Source organism: Thermobia domestica, chromosome 4, assembly GCF_964235325.1.
Source record: "Thermobia domestica chromosome 4, izTheDome1.hap1.1, whole genome shotgun sequence".
Lineage (NCBI taxonomy): Eukaryota > Metazoa > Arthropoda > Insecta > Zygentoma > Lepismatidae > Thermobia > Thermobia domestica.
The window spans coordinates 33,982,882-33,998,762 of NC_137457.1; the positions used below are offsets into that span (position 1 = coordinate 33,982,882).

The 15,881-nt window shown below is 30.9% G+C and overlaps 1 protein-coding gene across 1 annotated transcript in view; it reads right to left on the reverse strand.

Moving 5' to 3' along the window:
• Window positions 1–15,881, reverse strand: part of LOC145682723 (uncharacterized) — a 130,977-nt gene that overhangs the window by 37,789 nt on the left and 77,307 nt on the right. Inside the window, exons 6-10 of the mRNA XM_081754108.1 lie at window positions 13,806–13,847; window positions 12,201–12,242; window positions 9,735–9,776; window positions 3,572–3,613; window positions 1,965–2,006 (exon numbers count right to left, since the gene is read on the reverse strand). Coding sequence (XP_081610234.1) covers window positions 1,965–2,006; window positions 3,572–3,613; window positions 9,735–9,776; window positions 12,201–12,242; window positions 13,806–13,847 — 210 coding nt within the window. The remainder of the gene's footprint in view (window positions 1–1,964; window positions 2,007–3,571; window positions 3,614–9,734; window positions 9,777–12,200; window positions 12,243–13,805; window positions 13,848–15,881) is intronic.

Here is a 15,881-nt window from a genome sequence, read left to right on the forward strand (position 1 = left end):
AAGTTGTAAGCAGCAGCGATGTTTCTCCGTATGGATTTCTTGTCTCTCCTTAAAAGACATTCTTCAAAGTTTCCCCGTAGTTTAATGAGCAACTAAAATATATACTTCCGAACAAAAATGCTTCAAAGCCATTGAAGGGTTTTCCCAGTAAGTATACTTACAAGAACTTTACAGATATTAGAACAAATAGTAAATATATTATGAAAAGGAAATATGAGGAGTACATTGAACACATAAGATTTGTTACTAGTAAAACCCTAAGCGTTTTTAGACCCTAATAAATATCGAAGAAATAGTTCTCGAATACCGACAGAACTTACCTAAAAAGATACTTGTTTAAATGAAGAAGACTATTCAAAGGTGTTTAATTAGTTTTTGGCTTTTCTTCATTTCCTCCCACCTATTCTTCCTTCCTCTTCCCTCTTCAATTTGACTATTCTGAGTTTGTCTTCTATCAGCACCACACCAACTGAAGTACTCTCTCTTCTCCTGTTATAGCACTACCAAGGCGCCTTAGGCCCAGATAATATTTATACTTGTTTCCTGCGCAGTGTTACCAGTTCAATTTCTCAACCTCTTTCGTATTCACTAAATCATTTTCTCGCAGGTATCTTTCCCATCCGTAGGAAAGAGCTATCACTCCTGTTCACAAGTATGGTAAAAATAAAAATGATGTGACTTTCTATTGACCTATTTTTTGTATTACCACCACTTTCACTTTTTTCTGAAAGGAATCAAAAACTGGCTCTTTCAATTTGTTGCTTCATTTATAAACGCCTCGCAACACGGTTTTTCCCAGGAAATTCTTGTCTTAATAATTTATAAGTTCTTCTGTATGATGCTGTTGCCAGCGACTCAAAAAAGGTCTTAGCTCGAGATTATATATTTGAATCTGACTAACGTTTTATATTCTGTTCCAAACCATCTTCATATAGACAACCTCAGTTTTAGATTCAATATACATGCTAAATTACATAAAATTCTAGAAACCTATCTCAGTAATAAGACACGTCGACTTTTAATTTCAGGTTACTTTTCTGAATTTATTCCCGTAACTTCTGGAGTTCAAGGCAGTGTTCTGTGTCCACTTCTCTTCCTATTATACTTGGACGATCTGCCGTCATTTTTACAAAGACCTCTACCAATTTTCTTCTATTTGAGGATGATTGCAAACTCTACAGAAAAGTTCAACCCGAGATCAACGTTCTTGCTCTTCAGTATGAAGACTCAATTCTTCCCAACTGGTGTAAAGCTTGGAAAATTAACTTAAACATCGAGAAATGGGCTCTTATGTTTTCTGTAGTGAAGGAACCTAAAACCACTACAGGAAAATAAAAGAAATCATTTAAAATTTTAGAATTTTTTTTACAGATTGATCTCTAAGAACATAGACTTTGGCGACTCCATTCCGCCACGTGCTATATAATAAAAGTAACGTACATAAGGTAGGGAAAATATGCACAAGAGAACACAGTAGAAAACTCAAAAGATGGATTACAAATTGGTAAGTATTTAGATTACGATTTCAAAGGAGAATACCGCGTTCTGTGATAATAGTATGTATTTAGAAAAATGAAAGATTTATAATTATTGAGTGAAATTTGTAAACGAGTTGTTCCTTCTATTCATATTAATATATATTAGCACCTAAAAGGTACTGTAATGAAAATAATACAGAGTCTGTCACAAAAGCACAACTTAAAAAAAAACTGTTATATTGTTAATGTTGATCATTAAAGTTAGCTGTTAATTTTTATTGATTTAATGTTTAAAGAATTATGCTACATTAAGATAAACAATTCTTCTCAGTATATTTTGCTAATTGTGATTTTTCAATAACGAAACTACAGGTACCGTACCCCTGAAACTTGTTAAAATTTTACTTTTATAAGTATACATCCGTTGTAAATATATTTGTCAAATTCTTAAATATTCATATTTTAATATTCCAATGACAATCTTACCTTCTCCAGGTCCAAAAATACTGGATGAATGAGCTGGTATCCCTTAAAATAACAAAAATATTCCATACGTAGAATTTGTACCAGTACTTGATATTTTTATATACATTAAGTAATTAATAGTAGATATATTATACAATTGAACATGACAAATACAGAATTTATCCCATAATAGGACGGGTCGAAAAAAGTTACTTTTTTAAAGATCGAATTCCTATAATTCCAAAAACATGGACTGTATATCTAAAGGTCTAACGGTAGAATCCTTTCTGAAATCTGTTCATACATTCCCTCCGTTCATCAAGTTCGAAGTTACGTCAAATTAGCAAGAATCTTGCATTTTGAGACATCCTTTATAAATCCAGTTTATTTCTTATGGTTCTAATATAGCGATAATATTTCATAGATAGCTAAAAATACACGTAAAGTAACTCGAAATCGGATACTACCGTCAGTTGGTGTATTCAGGTCAAAATTTCTTAAAATAGTTAAAAATAACTGCTTTGGGAATTTCTTGTATAAAATAGTGTTTACAAATTATTGAACGGAAATTTCTTCATTACAAAGAACATTAAGAATTCTTTTGATCAACTTCGCCAACTGGAAGTAAAGTACAAGAATCAGGATAAAGAAAGAGAGTAAGAAACACGACCTTGATACTGTTAAGTACCAAGATGATACTACATTTTCTGAGATTTGTTTAGAGAAAGAGATTACCGAAAATGTTGAATACAATAGTGAACGAAACTTATAAACACGATGTTCACCATCATAACCTCAAATGTGATTGAACCTGACTGCCATAGCTTTAACAAATGATAGGTTCAGGTTGTCGGATACATTGAAGGCATCAGTTGCTTTCAGTATCTTATAATACTGTGCTTGAATGTGAGACATTCTTAGTTATAGACAAAAGTAATATCCGAATTGAAAGGCAGAAAATCAGAAGATCATTACAAAATAAATTCGATTTTTAACCTAAAGTTATATAATTTGATGGTAGGAAAGATAGAAACTTGTACAAGATAAGATAGGCTATAAAATTTACTGCTGAGTAAGAAAATACTATATATCCTTATTTCAAAAGGTTGATAGTCTGTTTATTGCTCATATAACACATAGAAATGGATCTAGGAAAAATATACATCTGAAGTATACAATTTACTTAAGAAATAAATCTTGACTGAAATGATATTTTTTATCGACTGTGATGGTAACTAATACTTGAGGGAAAAGTCGTCTTATGTATAATATATATAGCATGGTAAAAAAATCTAAACCAGAACTATTCACAATTGAGAAAACTGGCCACTTCGTCAAACACATGAATTACATTTATTTTTTGTTTGTTTTCGTCTTCGAAGAGTTGACGTCCACTGAAGATATATTTTGACTGGTAAGTGTGAAATATAACAAAAATAAAACGTGTGAAGGAAATTTGAGTTACGCTTATCGATAAACAAATAATGGATGCTCTTATATAATACATGAAATATGAAAAAGATATATTAATGTTTTAATATCCAACTAAGGGAAAACGCGAAGTATTTTTGAAAACATATACAAGAATCAAATATTTAATTTAACTGAAATGTTTAATTTGTTCTTACCTGGTTCAGCTGGAGGTAAACATGGTTCTTGAGTAGTTGTACCTTAAAAACATTATTGGATTACATTGGGTAATTATATTATAAGTAACTAACACTGTATTAATTGGTCAAAGGAATATTAGTCCCTTGATATGTTAGAGGAACATTGCCATATTCGGTAGAATTTTAACAATTAATGTATATCAAACATACTGAATAAACCGAAGCTAGAATACACATGGTTCCGTTATTGTGTTACTGCAGATGTGTATATCTGTTGGGATATTAGGTCGATTAGGGTGAATTTATTTTTACATATTTGTGTGTTTATTAAAATGGAAACCATGTAGTTGAAAAAAATGTTCTACCAAGCGTCTTGAACTTTGATTAACATTATTAAGCTATATACGAAATTTTCCAAAATTATCGAATTATTATTAGCAAAGAACATAAACCACCAATTCACGACCAATTATCATGTTGAGACTTCCCATCATAATACGTATTATTGATCTATCTATAAATGTTCAAATAATACTTAAGTATTTTCTGTTTTATCTGAGATAAATATTACATAGGGCCTAATAGTGAAAAATTCTTCTACTGTTATAGAAGGCAGAATAATAACAAACTCATATCAGGATAACATATCCACTTTAACACGTTTACCTAAATGATAAGTATTCTACGGTTTGTTCAAGAAAATTGATATAATTCATTAATTAAATACGCTATCCGGGCTTTCTTATATGTAGTATTATTCCTGATACAAAAGAAATTGGGAACAAACTGGCATAAATGCAATAGATACAGTGTAGTTGCTAAAAGGGATAAACTTAGGAAACACCTACCTTAAAAACAAAAGAGGTAAACTTTCAGAAACATTTTAGAAACCTTGGGGGAAGGTATGGAAAATTGACCTGTTAACCTTCTCCTCCTACTACATGGTAGTGATACAGATACTTTCTCCGAAATCTGGTGTTGCCAAGAAATTCAAGCTAGCTGACAATTTTCGACCAGAGTGGTGAGTATTCTTGTCCGTCACTTGAGAAATGTTTTGGCGAAAAAGAAAAGAAAAAATGATTAGCGTAGAAAATCCAAATGGTTTGTATTGTTGTGTTATTTGACAGTGGAAAAATCTTCTTTCTTCCTTTGGAGAGGAATGAACGATATGCAGGAATATTGGTTAATGTGTTTATTTTTTCCTTCCCTATTTTAGAGTGTGCATTCTTTTAAATTTATAAGCATGAATACATCTATTGGGAAAAAAGGATGGAATTTTAATCTATACAAAGTACTCTTGAATTATAATCAAATAATATCTTAAATGTAGGATGTAAAAGTATCTAACTTTCTCATTAACATAATAGATAAGGCAACATGAGATCAGAAATTTATGAATAATGTATTTTAATTATATTTTGCATTTTATTACATCATATTTAATTACTTTATTACATAATTACATTATGTTACATCGATTGCTTTATATAATTCTACACCAGAGCATAGGTCGTCTTAATTAATTTCCTTTTACTGATTTTCCTTGTGACACCAGAAGAACATTACTATAGTATTAAATTTTCTTCTTTCTCTTCCTTATTCGATAAAGATAAGAAAGATGTCTAATGCTGTGTTCAGGTTGACAGAAAGCTAGTCTGAAAATGAAAGAGTAAAACGAAGAGAATTCCATCCAGCCGCTAAAGTGAGTGCTGAAAATATAGGGAAGAGAAGGAGAAGGATGTTAAGTGCGTTCTGGAGAAGTTGTATTATAACGAATACGAAAGAGGGTATGACAACAAGAAGAAGAGAAAAAGTAAGCGAGAGTAAGCGAGAAAAACAATAGAATGAATTTAACCTTAATCCTTGACTGATCTCAATTCCAAGCAATATGAAATGTTCTTAAATTTCAAATGCAACATACAAGCACAGACTCATACATAAAACATGTTTCATGAAAATCAGAATATTTTGCAGAAATTGTTAATTAGTTAGATTTGAGATTAGTGTCACTTTCACCAGAAATAATATATGAAACGTCATTGTACAGCTTAGTGTGGGATCCGAAGATGAGCTCTTGCCAGGAATCACACGCCGGAGGTGTGTACGCTATTTACAGAGCTCACAGAAGCAGTTGTGACACACATTTCTTACATTGAGAGATGCATTTATTTTCTTATCTTTCACCGAGTTCAATCACAACACCAACAGAGGATTGGTAATTCTTAAATATTAACTACACCAATATTATTATATCATTAATAATAATATGGTAAATTTTACTTCATCGAACAAAATGACACATACGCGAGATGAGATGGAAAAAAATTTTCGTGACGAGATACATTACGAAACAGAACTCTTCCAGTAGAATCAAATATACTATTCGAGTTAAGACAGCCCAAAATCTATTCTCTTAGGCAATACTGCAAGCACACATCATGTGTAATAGTAGAAAATTTACCATAAGTATACATTTCCCGATTATACACATAGTATCAATATTAAACGTTTGACACTAAAAAGTCAATACATGTCATCATGCTATTGACATTCTCATGACACTTTTAGGAATACCAATCACACAGGTCCACGTTTTTTTAAAAAAAAATCGATTTGATTAAAGTGGCTTATGTTTGTGATTTTCGGTGTGCTGAAATCGAAACTGAAGTCCGTTTTTCTCCATGAATTACAGTGTTTTTTTTCTAAACCATGTTACAATATAAGAAGTGTGTAGCATGCAGGCATAAATACCTGAATAAATTACACCTGCAACAAATTGTGTTTATTTATAATTATAATTTATTTAATTCATAAAGATAAATAAATGAATAAATAAAATAATTACATAAAAAACTCAAATAAATTTTAAATAACAAGAATAATATGTTCTACTTCGTAGAGTTGTAAGCAGCAGCGATGTTTCTCCGTATGGATTTTTTGTCTTTCCTTAAAAGACATTCTTCAAAGTTTCCCCATAGTTTAATGAGCAACTAAAATATATACTTCCGAACAAAAATCCTTCAAAGCCATTGAAGGATTTTCCCAGTAAGTATACTTACAAGAACTTCACAGATATTAGAACAAATAGTAAATATATTATGAAAAGGAAGTATGAGGAGTACATTGAACACATAAGATTTGTTACTAGTAAAACCCTAAGCGTTTTTAGACCCTAATAAATATCGAAGAAATAGTTCTCGAATACCGACAGAACTGACCTAAAAAGATACTTGTTTAAATGAAGAAGACAATTCAAAGGTGTTTAATTAGTTTTTGGCTTTTCTTCATTTCCTCCCACCTATTCTTCCTTCCTCTTCCCTCTTCAATTTGTCTATTCTGAGTTTGTCTTCTATCAGCACCACACCAACTGAAGTACTCTCTCTTCTCCTGTTATAACCCTACCAAGGCGCCTTAGGCCCAGATAATATTTATACTTGTTTCCTGCGCAGTGTTACCAGTTCAATTTCTCAACCTCTTTCGTATTCACTAAATCATTTTCTCGCAGGTATCTTTCCCATACGTAGTAAAGAGCTATCACTCCTGTTCACAGGTATGGTAAAAATAAAAATGATGTGTCTTCCTATTGACCTATTTTTTTATTACCACCGCTTTCACTTTTTTCTGAAAGGAATCAAAAAAGGGGCTCTTTCAATTTGTTGCTCCATTTATAAACGCCTCGCAACACGCTTTTCCCAGGAAATTCTTGTCTTACTAATTTATAAGTTCTTCTGTATGATGCTGTTGCCAGCGACTCAAAAAAGGTCTTAGCTCGAGATTATATATTGAATCTGTCTAACGTTTTATATTCTGTTCCAAACCATCTTCATATATACAACCTCAGTTTTAGATTCAATATACATGCTAAATTACATAAAAATCTAGAAACCTATCTCAGTAATAAGACACGTCGACTTTTTGTTACAGGTTACTTTTCTGAATTTATTCCCGTAACTTCTGGAGTTCGTCAAGACAGTGTTCTGTGTCCACTTCTCTTCCTATTATACTTGGACGATCTGCCGTCATTTTTACAAAGACCTCTACCAATTTTCTTCTATTTGAGGATGATTGCAAACTCTACAGACAAGTTCAACCAGAGTTCAACGTTCTTGCTCTTCAGTATGAAGACTTAATTCTTCCCAACTGGTGTAAAGCTTGGAAAATTAACTTAAACATCGAGAAATGGGCTCTTATGATTTCTGTAATGAAGGAACCTAAAACCACATTTGCAAAATTCGTGATAGGAACACAAATCCTGTCACGTCTTTCAGAGGTCCTTGTGTTATCAACAGTAAGCTTCTTTTGCGGATCATATAAGCACTATATCTTGTACTGCAATGAGTAAACTAGCACTTCTTTATCGTTTCTCAATCATCAAAACATCTAATTCCTTGAGTTTCTTCTATAAGTCATATGTTGATCCCAATATTGAGTACTGTTCTCCTATCTGGTCTATCCCCTACCATATCCATGAAAAAATAAATTATGTTACCAATTTCATTTTAGCCATTGTACCCTATCGAGTTCCTCACCTTCGAACGCTTCAAAAATTACGTTTAAAATCCCTCAATGTGAAATCTATCCTAACGACAGACAACATTTCTGATCTAATATTGCATAATATCGTAGACGGCCACATATCATGTAAACAGTTATTAAGTCAGATCAGTTTTCGCGCAACCTCTAGAACAACAAGATATAGTGATATCTTTTACACTCGAGTGGCTAGGGTTAATAGTGTGTAATGGTCCCTTTTAATCCGAGTTATCAGTACCAAAAATCAGTTATCAGAAACTGTAGGATTTTTTTTTCACGTGGGTATGCGTAGATGTTGCAGTTGGAGTAGTTGATCCTTGAAAAAGAGAAAAATAAAAGAAATCATTAAAAATTTTCCAAATTTATTTACAGATGAATCCATAAGAACATAAATTTTGGCGACTTAATTTTGCCACCTGCTATATCATAAAAGTAACGTATATAAAGTAGGGAAAAATATGCAGAAAAAAACAACGTAGAAACCTCAAAAGAAGGATTACAAATTGGTAAGTATTTAGATTAGGATTACAAAGGAGAATATCGCCATCTGTGATAATAGTATTTATTTAGAAAAATGAAAGATGTGTAAATATTGTGTTAAATTTGTAAACGAGTTGTTCCTACTATTTATATTAGTGTATGTTGACAGCTAAATGGAACTTTAATGAAAATGTTATACAGTCTGTCAAAATAGTAATCGCAACTTTAAAAAAACTGTTACATTCTTAAAGTTGATCATTAAAGTTAGCTGTTAATTTCTATTGGCTTGATGCTTCAACAAGTTATGCTACGTTAAGATTAACACTCCTTCACAGTATATTTCGCTGATTTTGATTTCTTCAAATGATTTAGCAAATGATAGGTTCAGTTTGTCGGATACATTGAAGGCATCAGTTGCTTTCAGTATCTTATAATACTGTGCTTGAATGTGAGACATTCTTAGTTATAGACAAAATAATAGCATAATTGAAAGGCAGAAAATCAGAAGATCGTTACAAAATTAATTTGATCTGTAACCTAAAATTATATAATTTGATGGTAAAAAAGAAGAAGCACTGGTACAAGATAAGATAGGCAATTAAATGTACCGCTAAATAAGAAAATACTATATATCCTTACATCAAAAGATTGATAGTCTGTTTATTGTCCATATAACACGCAGAAATGGATCTAGGATAACTATACATCCGAAGTATGCATTTTACATAAGAAATAAATCTTGACTGAAATGATAATTTTTTATCGACTGTGATGGTAACTAATACCTGAGGGAAAAGTCGCCTTATGTAAAATATATAAAGCATGCTAAACAAAATCTAAACAAGAACTATTCACAAATGATAAAACTGGCCAGTTTGTCATCCACATGAATTATACTTCTTATTTGTTCCCGTCCTCGAAGAGTTCAAGTTCCCTGAAGATATATGTTGATTGGTAAGTGTGAAATATAACAAAAATAAAACGTGTGAAAGATATATGAGTCACGCTTATCGATAAAGAAGTAATGGTTCCTCATATATTATACATGAAATATGAAAAAGATATATTAATGTTTTAATATCCAACTAAGGGAAAACATGAAGTATTTTTTGATACGTATACAAGAATCAAATATTTAATTTAACTGAAATGTTTAATTTGTTCTTACCTGGTATAGCTGGAGGTAAACATGGTTGTGGAGTAGTTGTACCTTAAAAACAATATTGGGTTACCTTGGTTAATTATATTATAACTACTACCACTGTATTAATTTGAAAAAGGAATATTAACCCCTTGATATAATTGAGAAACGGTGTCAAATTCGTTAGAATTTTAGCAAGGAATTATATGAAACATACCGAATAAACCGAAGCTAGATCACACATGCTTCAGTTATTACGTGACTACAAATGTGTAAATCTGTTAGGATATTAGTTCGATTAGACTGAATTTATTTTTACAAATTTTTGTGTTTATTAAAATGAAAACTATGTAGTAGACAAAAAATGTTCTATCAAGCATCTTTAGCTTTGAGTAACATTAATAAACAATATACGAAGATTATCAAAATTATAGAATTATTATTAGCAAAGAACATAAACAACCAATTCACGACCAAATATCGTATTGAGACTTTCCATCTTAATAAGTAATATATATCTATCTATAAATGTTCAAATAATACATAAGTATTCTCTGTTTTATCTGAGATAAATATTACTTAATAGTGAAATAATTCTTCTACTGTTATACAAGGCAGAGTAATTACAAACTCATATCAGGATAAGATATCCACCTTAACACGTTTACCTAAATGATAAGTATTCTACGATTTGTTCAAGAAAATTGACATAATTCGTTAATTAAATACGGTATCCGGGGTTTCTTATATTTAGTATTATTCCTGATACAAAAGAAATTGGGAACAAACTGGCATAAATGCAATAGATACAGTGTAGTCGTTAAATGGATAAAGTAAAGAAAACACCTACCTTAACAATGAAAGAGTTATAGAGTATTAAGGAAATTGAATACAAGTTACGAAATAAAGTAATTCGTAAAATGAATAATTATTTACGCTCAGAGTACACTATCTGGGAATTCACCAGCATCTGGGTTGCTTTCTTTCGTAGTAGTTCATTTGTTCTCCAAAATTATAGTTCACAATGTCTTTAAGGAAACCGAGTACAAGTGCGGAATTTTCTTTAAAAAAATTAAAAGTGCTACGAAGTGAAGCTTGAAGAATTATTTTTTGTGTTTACATTTTTGGAACTCATAATAATAATAAATTTACAAGAGTCAGATTCAGACAATGGCGAAATATTAATTGACATAGACGACAGTGAAAGTAGTGTTGAAGACGAACGTTTAGCAGTTCCACTGGAATAAGTTATTAGGTAGGTTATTCAGTTGCTATATATACTTCTACGATGCACAGTCAAAATTCTTGAGTTTGATGGAATAGTGTATTTACATTGCGAATAATGTTGCCAATGTATATGTCAAAATCTCAACTGGAAGAAGAGCGAGAAGGGAAACGGAAGACCGAAATCTGGCAACACCGCGCGGAAAATCGCACAGCAATGGCTACTGCCCGTGACGCTTTACATCTGAAACACATAATAATTTCGTTTTATCCATTGTATCCAATCGCGTTGCTCACCCCTGAACGCTTCAAAAAATACGTTTAAATCCCTCGTTGCAAATCTATCCTAATAAGAGAAAAAAATTCTGATCTAATATTCTTGCATAAAATCGTGAATGTCCACATATCATGTAAACAGTTATTAAGTCAGTTGAGTTTTCGCGTACCCTTTAGAACAACATGATATTATGTCCTCTTTTACACTCAACCGGCTAGGGTAATTAGTGTGCAAAGATTCCTTTTAATCCGAATTGTCAATACTAACAATCAGTTATCGGAAACTGCAGACGTTTTTTCAACTGGGTATACGAGAATATTGCAGTTAAAGTAGTTGATCCTTAAATAAAGGAAAAATAAAAGAAATCATTAAAAATTTTCCAAACTTATTTACAGATGGATCTTTAAGAACATAAATTTTGGCGATGTCATTCTGCCACCTGCTCTATAATAAAATTGACGTATATAAGGTAGGGAAAAATATGCAGAAGAGAACACCGCAGAAAGCTCAAAAGAAGAATTACAAATTGGTAAGTATTTAGATAGGATTTCGAAGGAGAATATAGCCCTCTGTAACGATAGTATTTATTTAGAGAAATGAAAGATTTCTAATATATTGAGTTAAATTTGTAAAGGAGTTGTTCCTGCTATTTATACTACTGTATATTGACACCTAAATGGAACTTTAATGAAAATAATATACATGCTGGCACAAAAGTAATCGCAACTTTAAAATAACTGTTATATTTGTAATGTTGATCATTAAATTTAGCTGTTCATTTCTATTGGTTTGATGCTTAAACAATTTATGCTACATTAAGATTAACACTTCTTCTCGGTACATTCTGCTGATTGTGACTTTCAATAACGTAACTACAGGTACCGTACCCCTGAAATTTGTTAAAATTTTACTTTTATAAGTATGAATCCGTTGCAAATATATTTATCAAATCTACAAATATTCATATTTTAATATTCCAAAGACAATCTTACCTTTTCCAGGTCCAAAAATACTGGATGAATGAGCTGGTAACCCTTAAAATAACAATAATATTCCATATGTTGTATTTTTATTAGTACTTGATATTTTTATATACGTGTAAGTAATTAATAGTAGATATATTATACAATTAAACATGACAAATACAGAATTTATCCCATAATAGAACGGTTCGAAAAAAGTTACTTTTTTAAAATCGAATTCCTATAATTCCAAAAACATGGACTGTATATCTAAAGGTGTAATGGTAGAATCCTTTTCGAAATCTGTTCATAAATTCCCTCTGTTCATCAAATTCGAAGTTTCGTCAAATTGGCAAGAATCTTCCATTTTGAGACATCCTTTATAAATTTCAGTTTATTTCTTATAATTCTAATACAGCGATAATATTTCATAGATAGCTAAAAATACACGTAAAGTAACTCGACATCGGATGCTACATCAGTTGGTGTATTCAGGTCAAAATTTCATAAATAATTACAAATCACTATTTTGGGAATACGTTGCAGATAATACTGTTTACTTATTATTGAACGGAAAGTTCTTCATTAGAAAGAACATAAGGAATTTATTTGATCAACTTCGTCAACTGAGAGTAAAGTACAAGAATCAAGATAAAGGAAGAGAGTAAGAGACACGACCTTAATACTGTTCAATACCAAGATGATTCTACATTTTCCGAAATTTGTTTACAGAAAGAGATTACCGGAAATGTAGAATACAATAGTGAACGAAACTTACAGACACGATGTTCACCGTCATAACCTCAAATGCGATTGAAACTGACCGACATAGCTTTAGCAAATGATAGGTTCAGTTTGCCGGATACATTGTAGGCATCAGTTGCTTTCAGTATCTTCTAATACTATAGTTGAACGTGGAACATTCTTAGTTATAGACAAAAGTAATAGCCGAATTGAAAGGCAGAAAATCAGAAGATCATTACAAAATAAACTTGATGTGTAACCTAAAGCTATATCATTTGTTGATAGGAAAGATGAAACACTGGTAGAGGAAAAGATAGACAATAAAATGTACCGCTGAAAAAGAAAATACCATACATCCTTACTTTAAGAGATTGATAGTCTGTTTAATGTCAATATAACACGGAGAAATGGTTCTAAGAAAACTATACATCTGAAGTATACATTTTACTTAAGAAATAAATGTTGACTGAAACGATATTTTTTTATCGACTGTGATGGTAACTAATACTTGAGGGAAAATTCGGCTTGTGTATAATATATATAGCATGCTAAACAAAATCTAAACAAGAACTATTCACAAATGATAAAATTGCCCACTTCGTCATTCACATGAATTATATTTCTTCTTTATTCCCGTCTTCGAAGAGTTCACGTTCACTGAAGATATATGTTGATTGGCAAATGTGAAATATAACAAAAATAAAACGTGTGAAAGATATATGAGTCACGCTTATCGATAAAGAAATAATGGATCCTCTTATATAATACATAAAATATGAAAAAGATATATTAATGTTTTAATATCCAACTAAGAGAAAACATGAAGTATTTTTCAATACATATACAAGAATCAAATATTTAATTTAACTGAAATGTTTAATTTCTTCTTACCTGGTTCAGCTGGAGGTAAGCATGGTTGTGTAGTAGTTGTACCTTAAAAACAATATTGGATTACCTTGGTTAATTATATTATAACTAAGTACCACTGTATTAATTGGTAATAGGAATTTTAGCCCTTTGGTAATTTAGAGGAACAATGTCAAATTCGTTAGAATTTTAAGAATTAATATATATCAAACATACCGAGTAAACCGAAGGTAGAGTACACATGATTCAGTTATTATGTTACTACAGATGCGTATATCTGTTAAGGAATTAGCACGACTAGAATAAATTTATTTTTATATATTTTTTGTTTATTAAAATGAATACCATGTAGTAGACAAAAAATGTTCTACCAAGCGTCTTTAACTTTAAGTAACATTATTAAGCAATATAAGAAGATTGCCAAAATTATAGAATTATTAATAGCAAAGAACATAAACCAATTCACGACCAAATATCATATTGAGACTTCCTATCATAATGTGTATTATTGATCTATCTATAAGTGTTCAAATAATACATAAGTATTTTCTGTTTTATCTGAGATAAATATTACATTGTAGTGAAATAATTCTTCTACTGTTATAGAAGGCACAGTAATAACAAACTCATATCAGGAAAGAACCTAGAATCCTTTCTGAAATCGGTTCATTAATTCCCTCCGTTCATCAAATTCCAAGTTTCGTCAAATTGTCAAAAATCTTGAATTTTGAGACTACCTTTATAGATTTCAGTTTATTTCTTATTGTTCTAATATAGCGAAAATTTTCATAGATGTCTAAAAAGGCATGAAAAGTTACTCGAAATCGGATACTACCCTCAGTTGCTGTATTCAGGTTAAAAGTTCGTTAAATAATTAAAAATCACTGTTTTATGAATACTTATTATTGAACGAAAATTTTTCCATTACAAAGAACATTAAGATTTTGTGTGATCAACGTCGTCAACTACAAGTAAAGTACAAGAATCAGGATAAAGGAAGAGAGTAAGAAACACGACGTTGATACTCTTAAGTACCAAGATGATACTACATTTTCTGAGATTCGTTTAGAGAAAAAGATTACCGAAAATGTTGAATACAATAATGAACGAAACTTACAAACACGATGTTCACCATCATAACCTCAAACGCGAATGAAACTGACTGACATAGCTTTAGCAAATGATAGGTTCAGGTTGTCGGATACATTGAAGGCATCAGTTGCTTTCAGTATCTTATAATACTGTGGTTGAATGTGAGACATTTTTTTGTTATAGACAAAAGTAATGGCAGAATTGAAAGGCAGAAAATCAGAAGGCCATTACATAATAAATTTGATGTGTAACTTAAAGCTTTATAGTTTGATGGTACGAAAGATGAAACACTGGTTCAAAATAAGATAGGCAATAAAATGTACTGCTGAGTAAGAAAATACTATATATCCTTACTTCAAGAGATTGATAGTCTGTTTATTGGCCATATAACACGTAGAAATGGATCTAGGAAAACTGAAGTATATATTTTACATAAGAAATAAATGTTGACAGAAATGAAATTTTTTTATCGACTCTGATGGTAAGTAATACTTGAAGGAAAAGTCGCCTTATGTATTATATATGCAGCATGCTAAACAAAATCTAAACAAAAACTAATTACAAATGATAAATCTTGCCACTTCGACACTCACATGAATTATATTTCTTATTTGTTCCCGTCTTCGAAGTGTTCACGTTCACTGAAGATATATGTTGATTGGTAAGTATGAAACATAACAAAAGTAAAACGTGTAAAAGAAATTTGAGTCACGCTTATCGATAAAGAAATAATGGATCCTCTTATATAATACATGAAATATGAAAAAGATATATTAATGTTTTAATATCCAACTAAGGGAAAACATGAAGTATTTTTCAATACATATACAAGAATCAAATATTTAATTTAACTGAAATGTTTAATTTGTTCTTACCTGGTTCAGCTGAAGGTAAACATGGTTGTGGAGTAGTTGAACCTTAAAATTAATATTAGGGTACCTTGGGTAATTATGTTATAACTACTACCAATCTATTAATTGGTAAAAGGAATATTAGCCCCTATATATA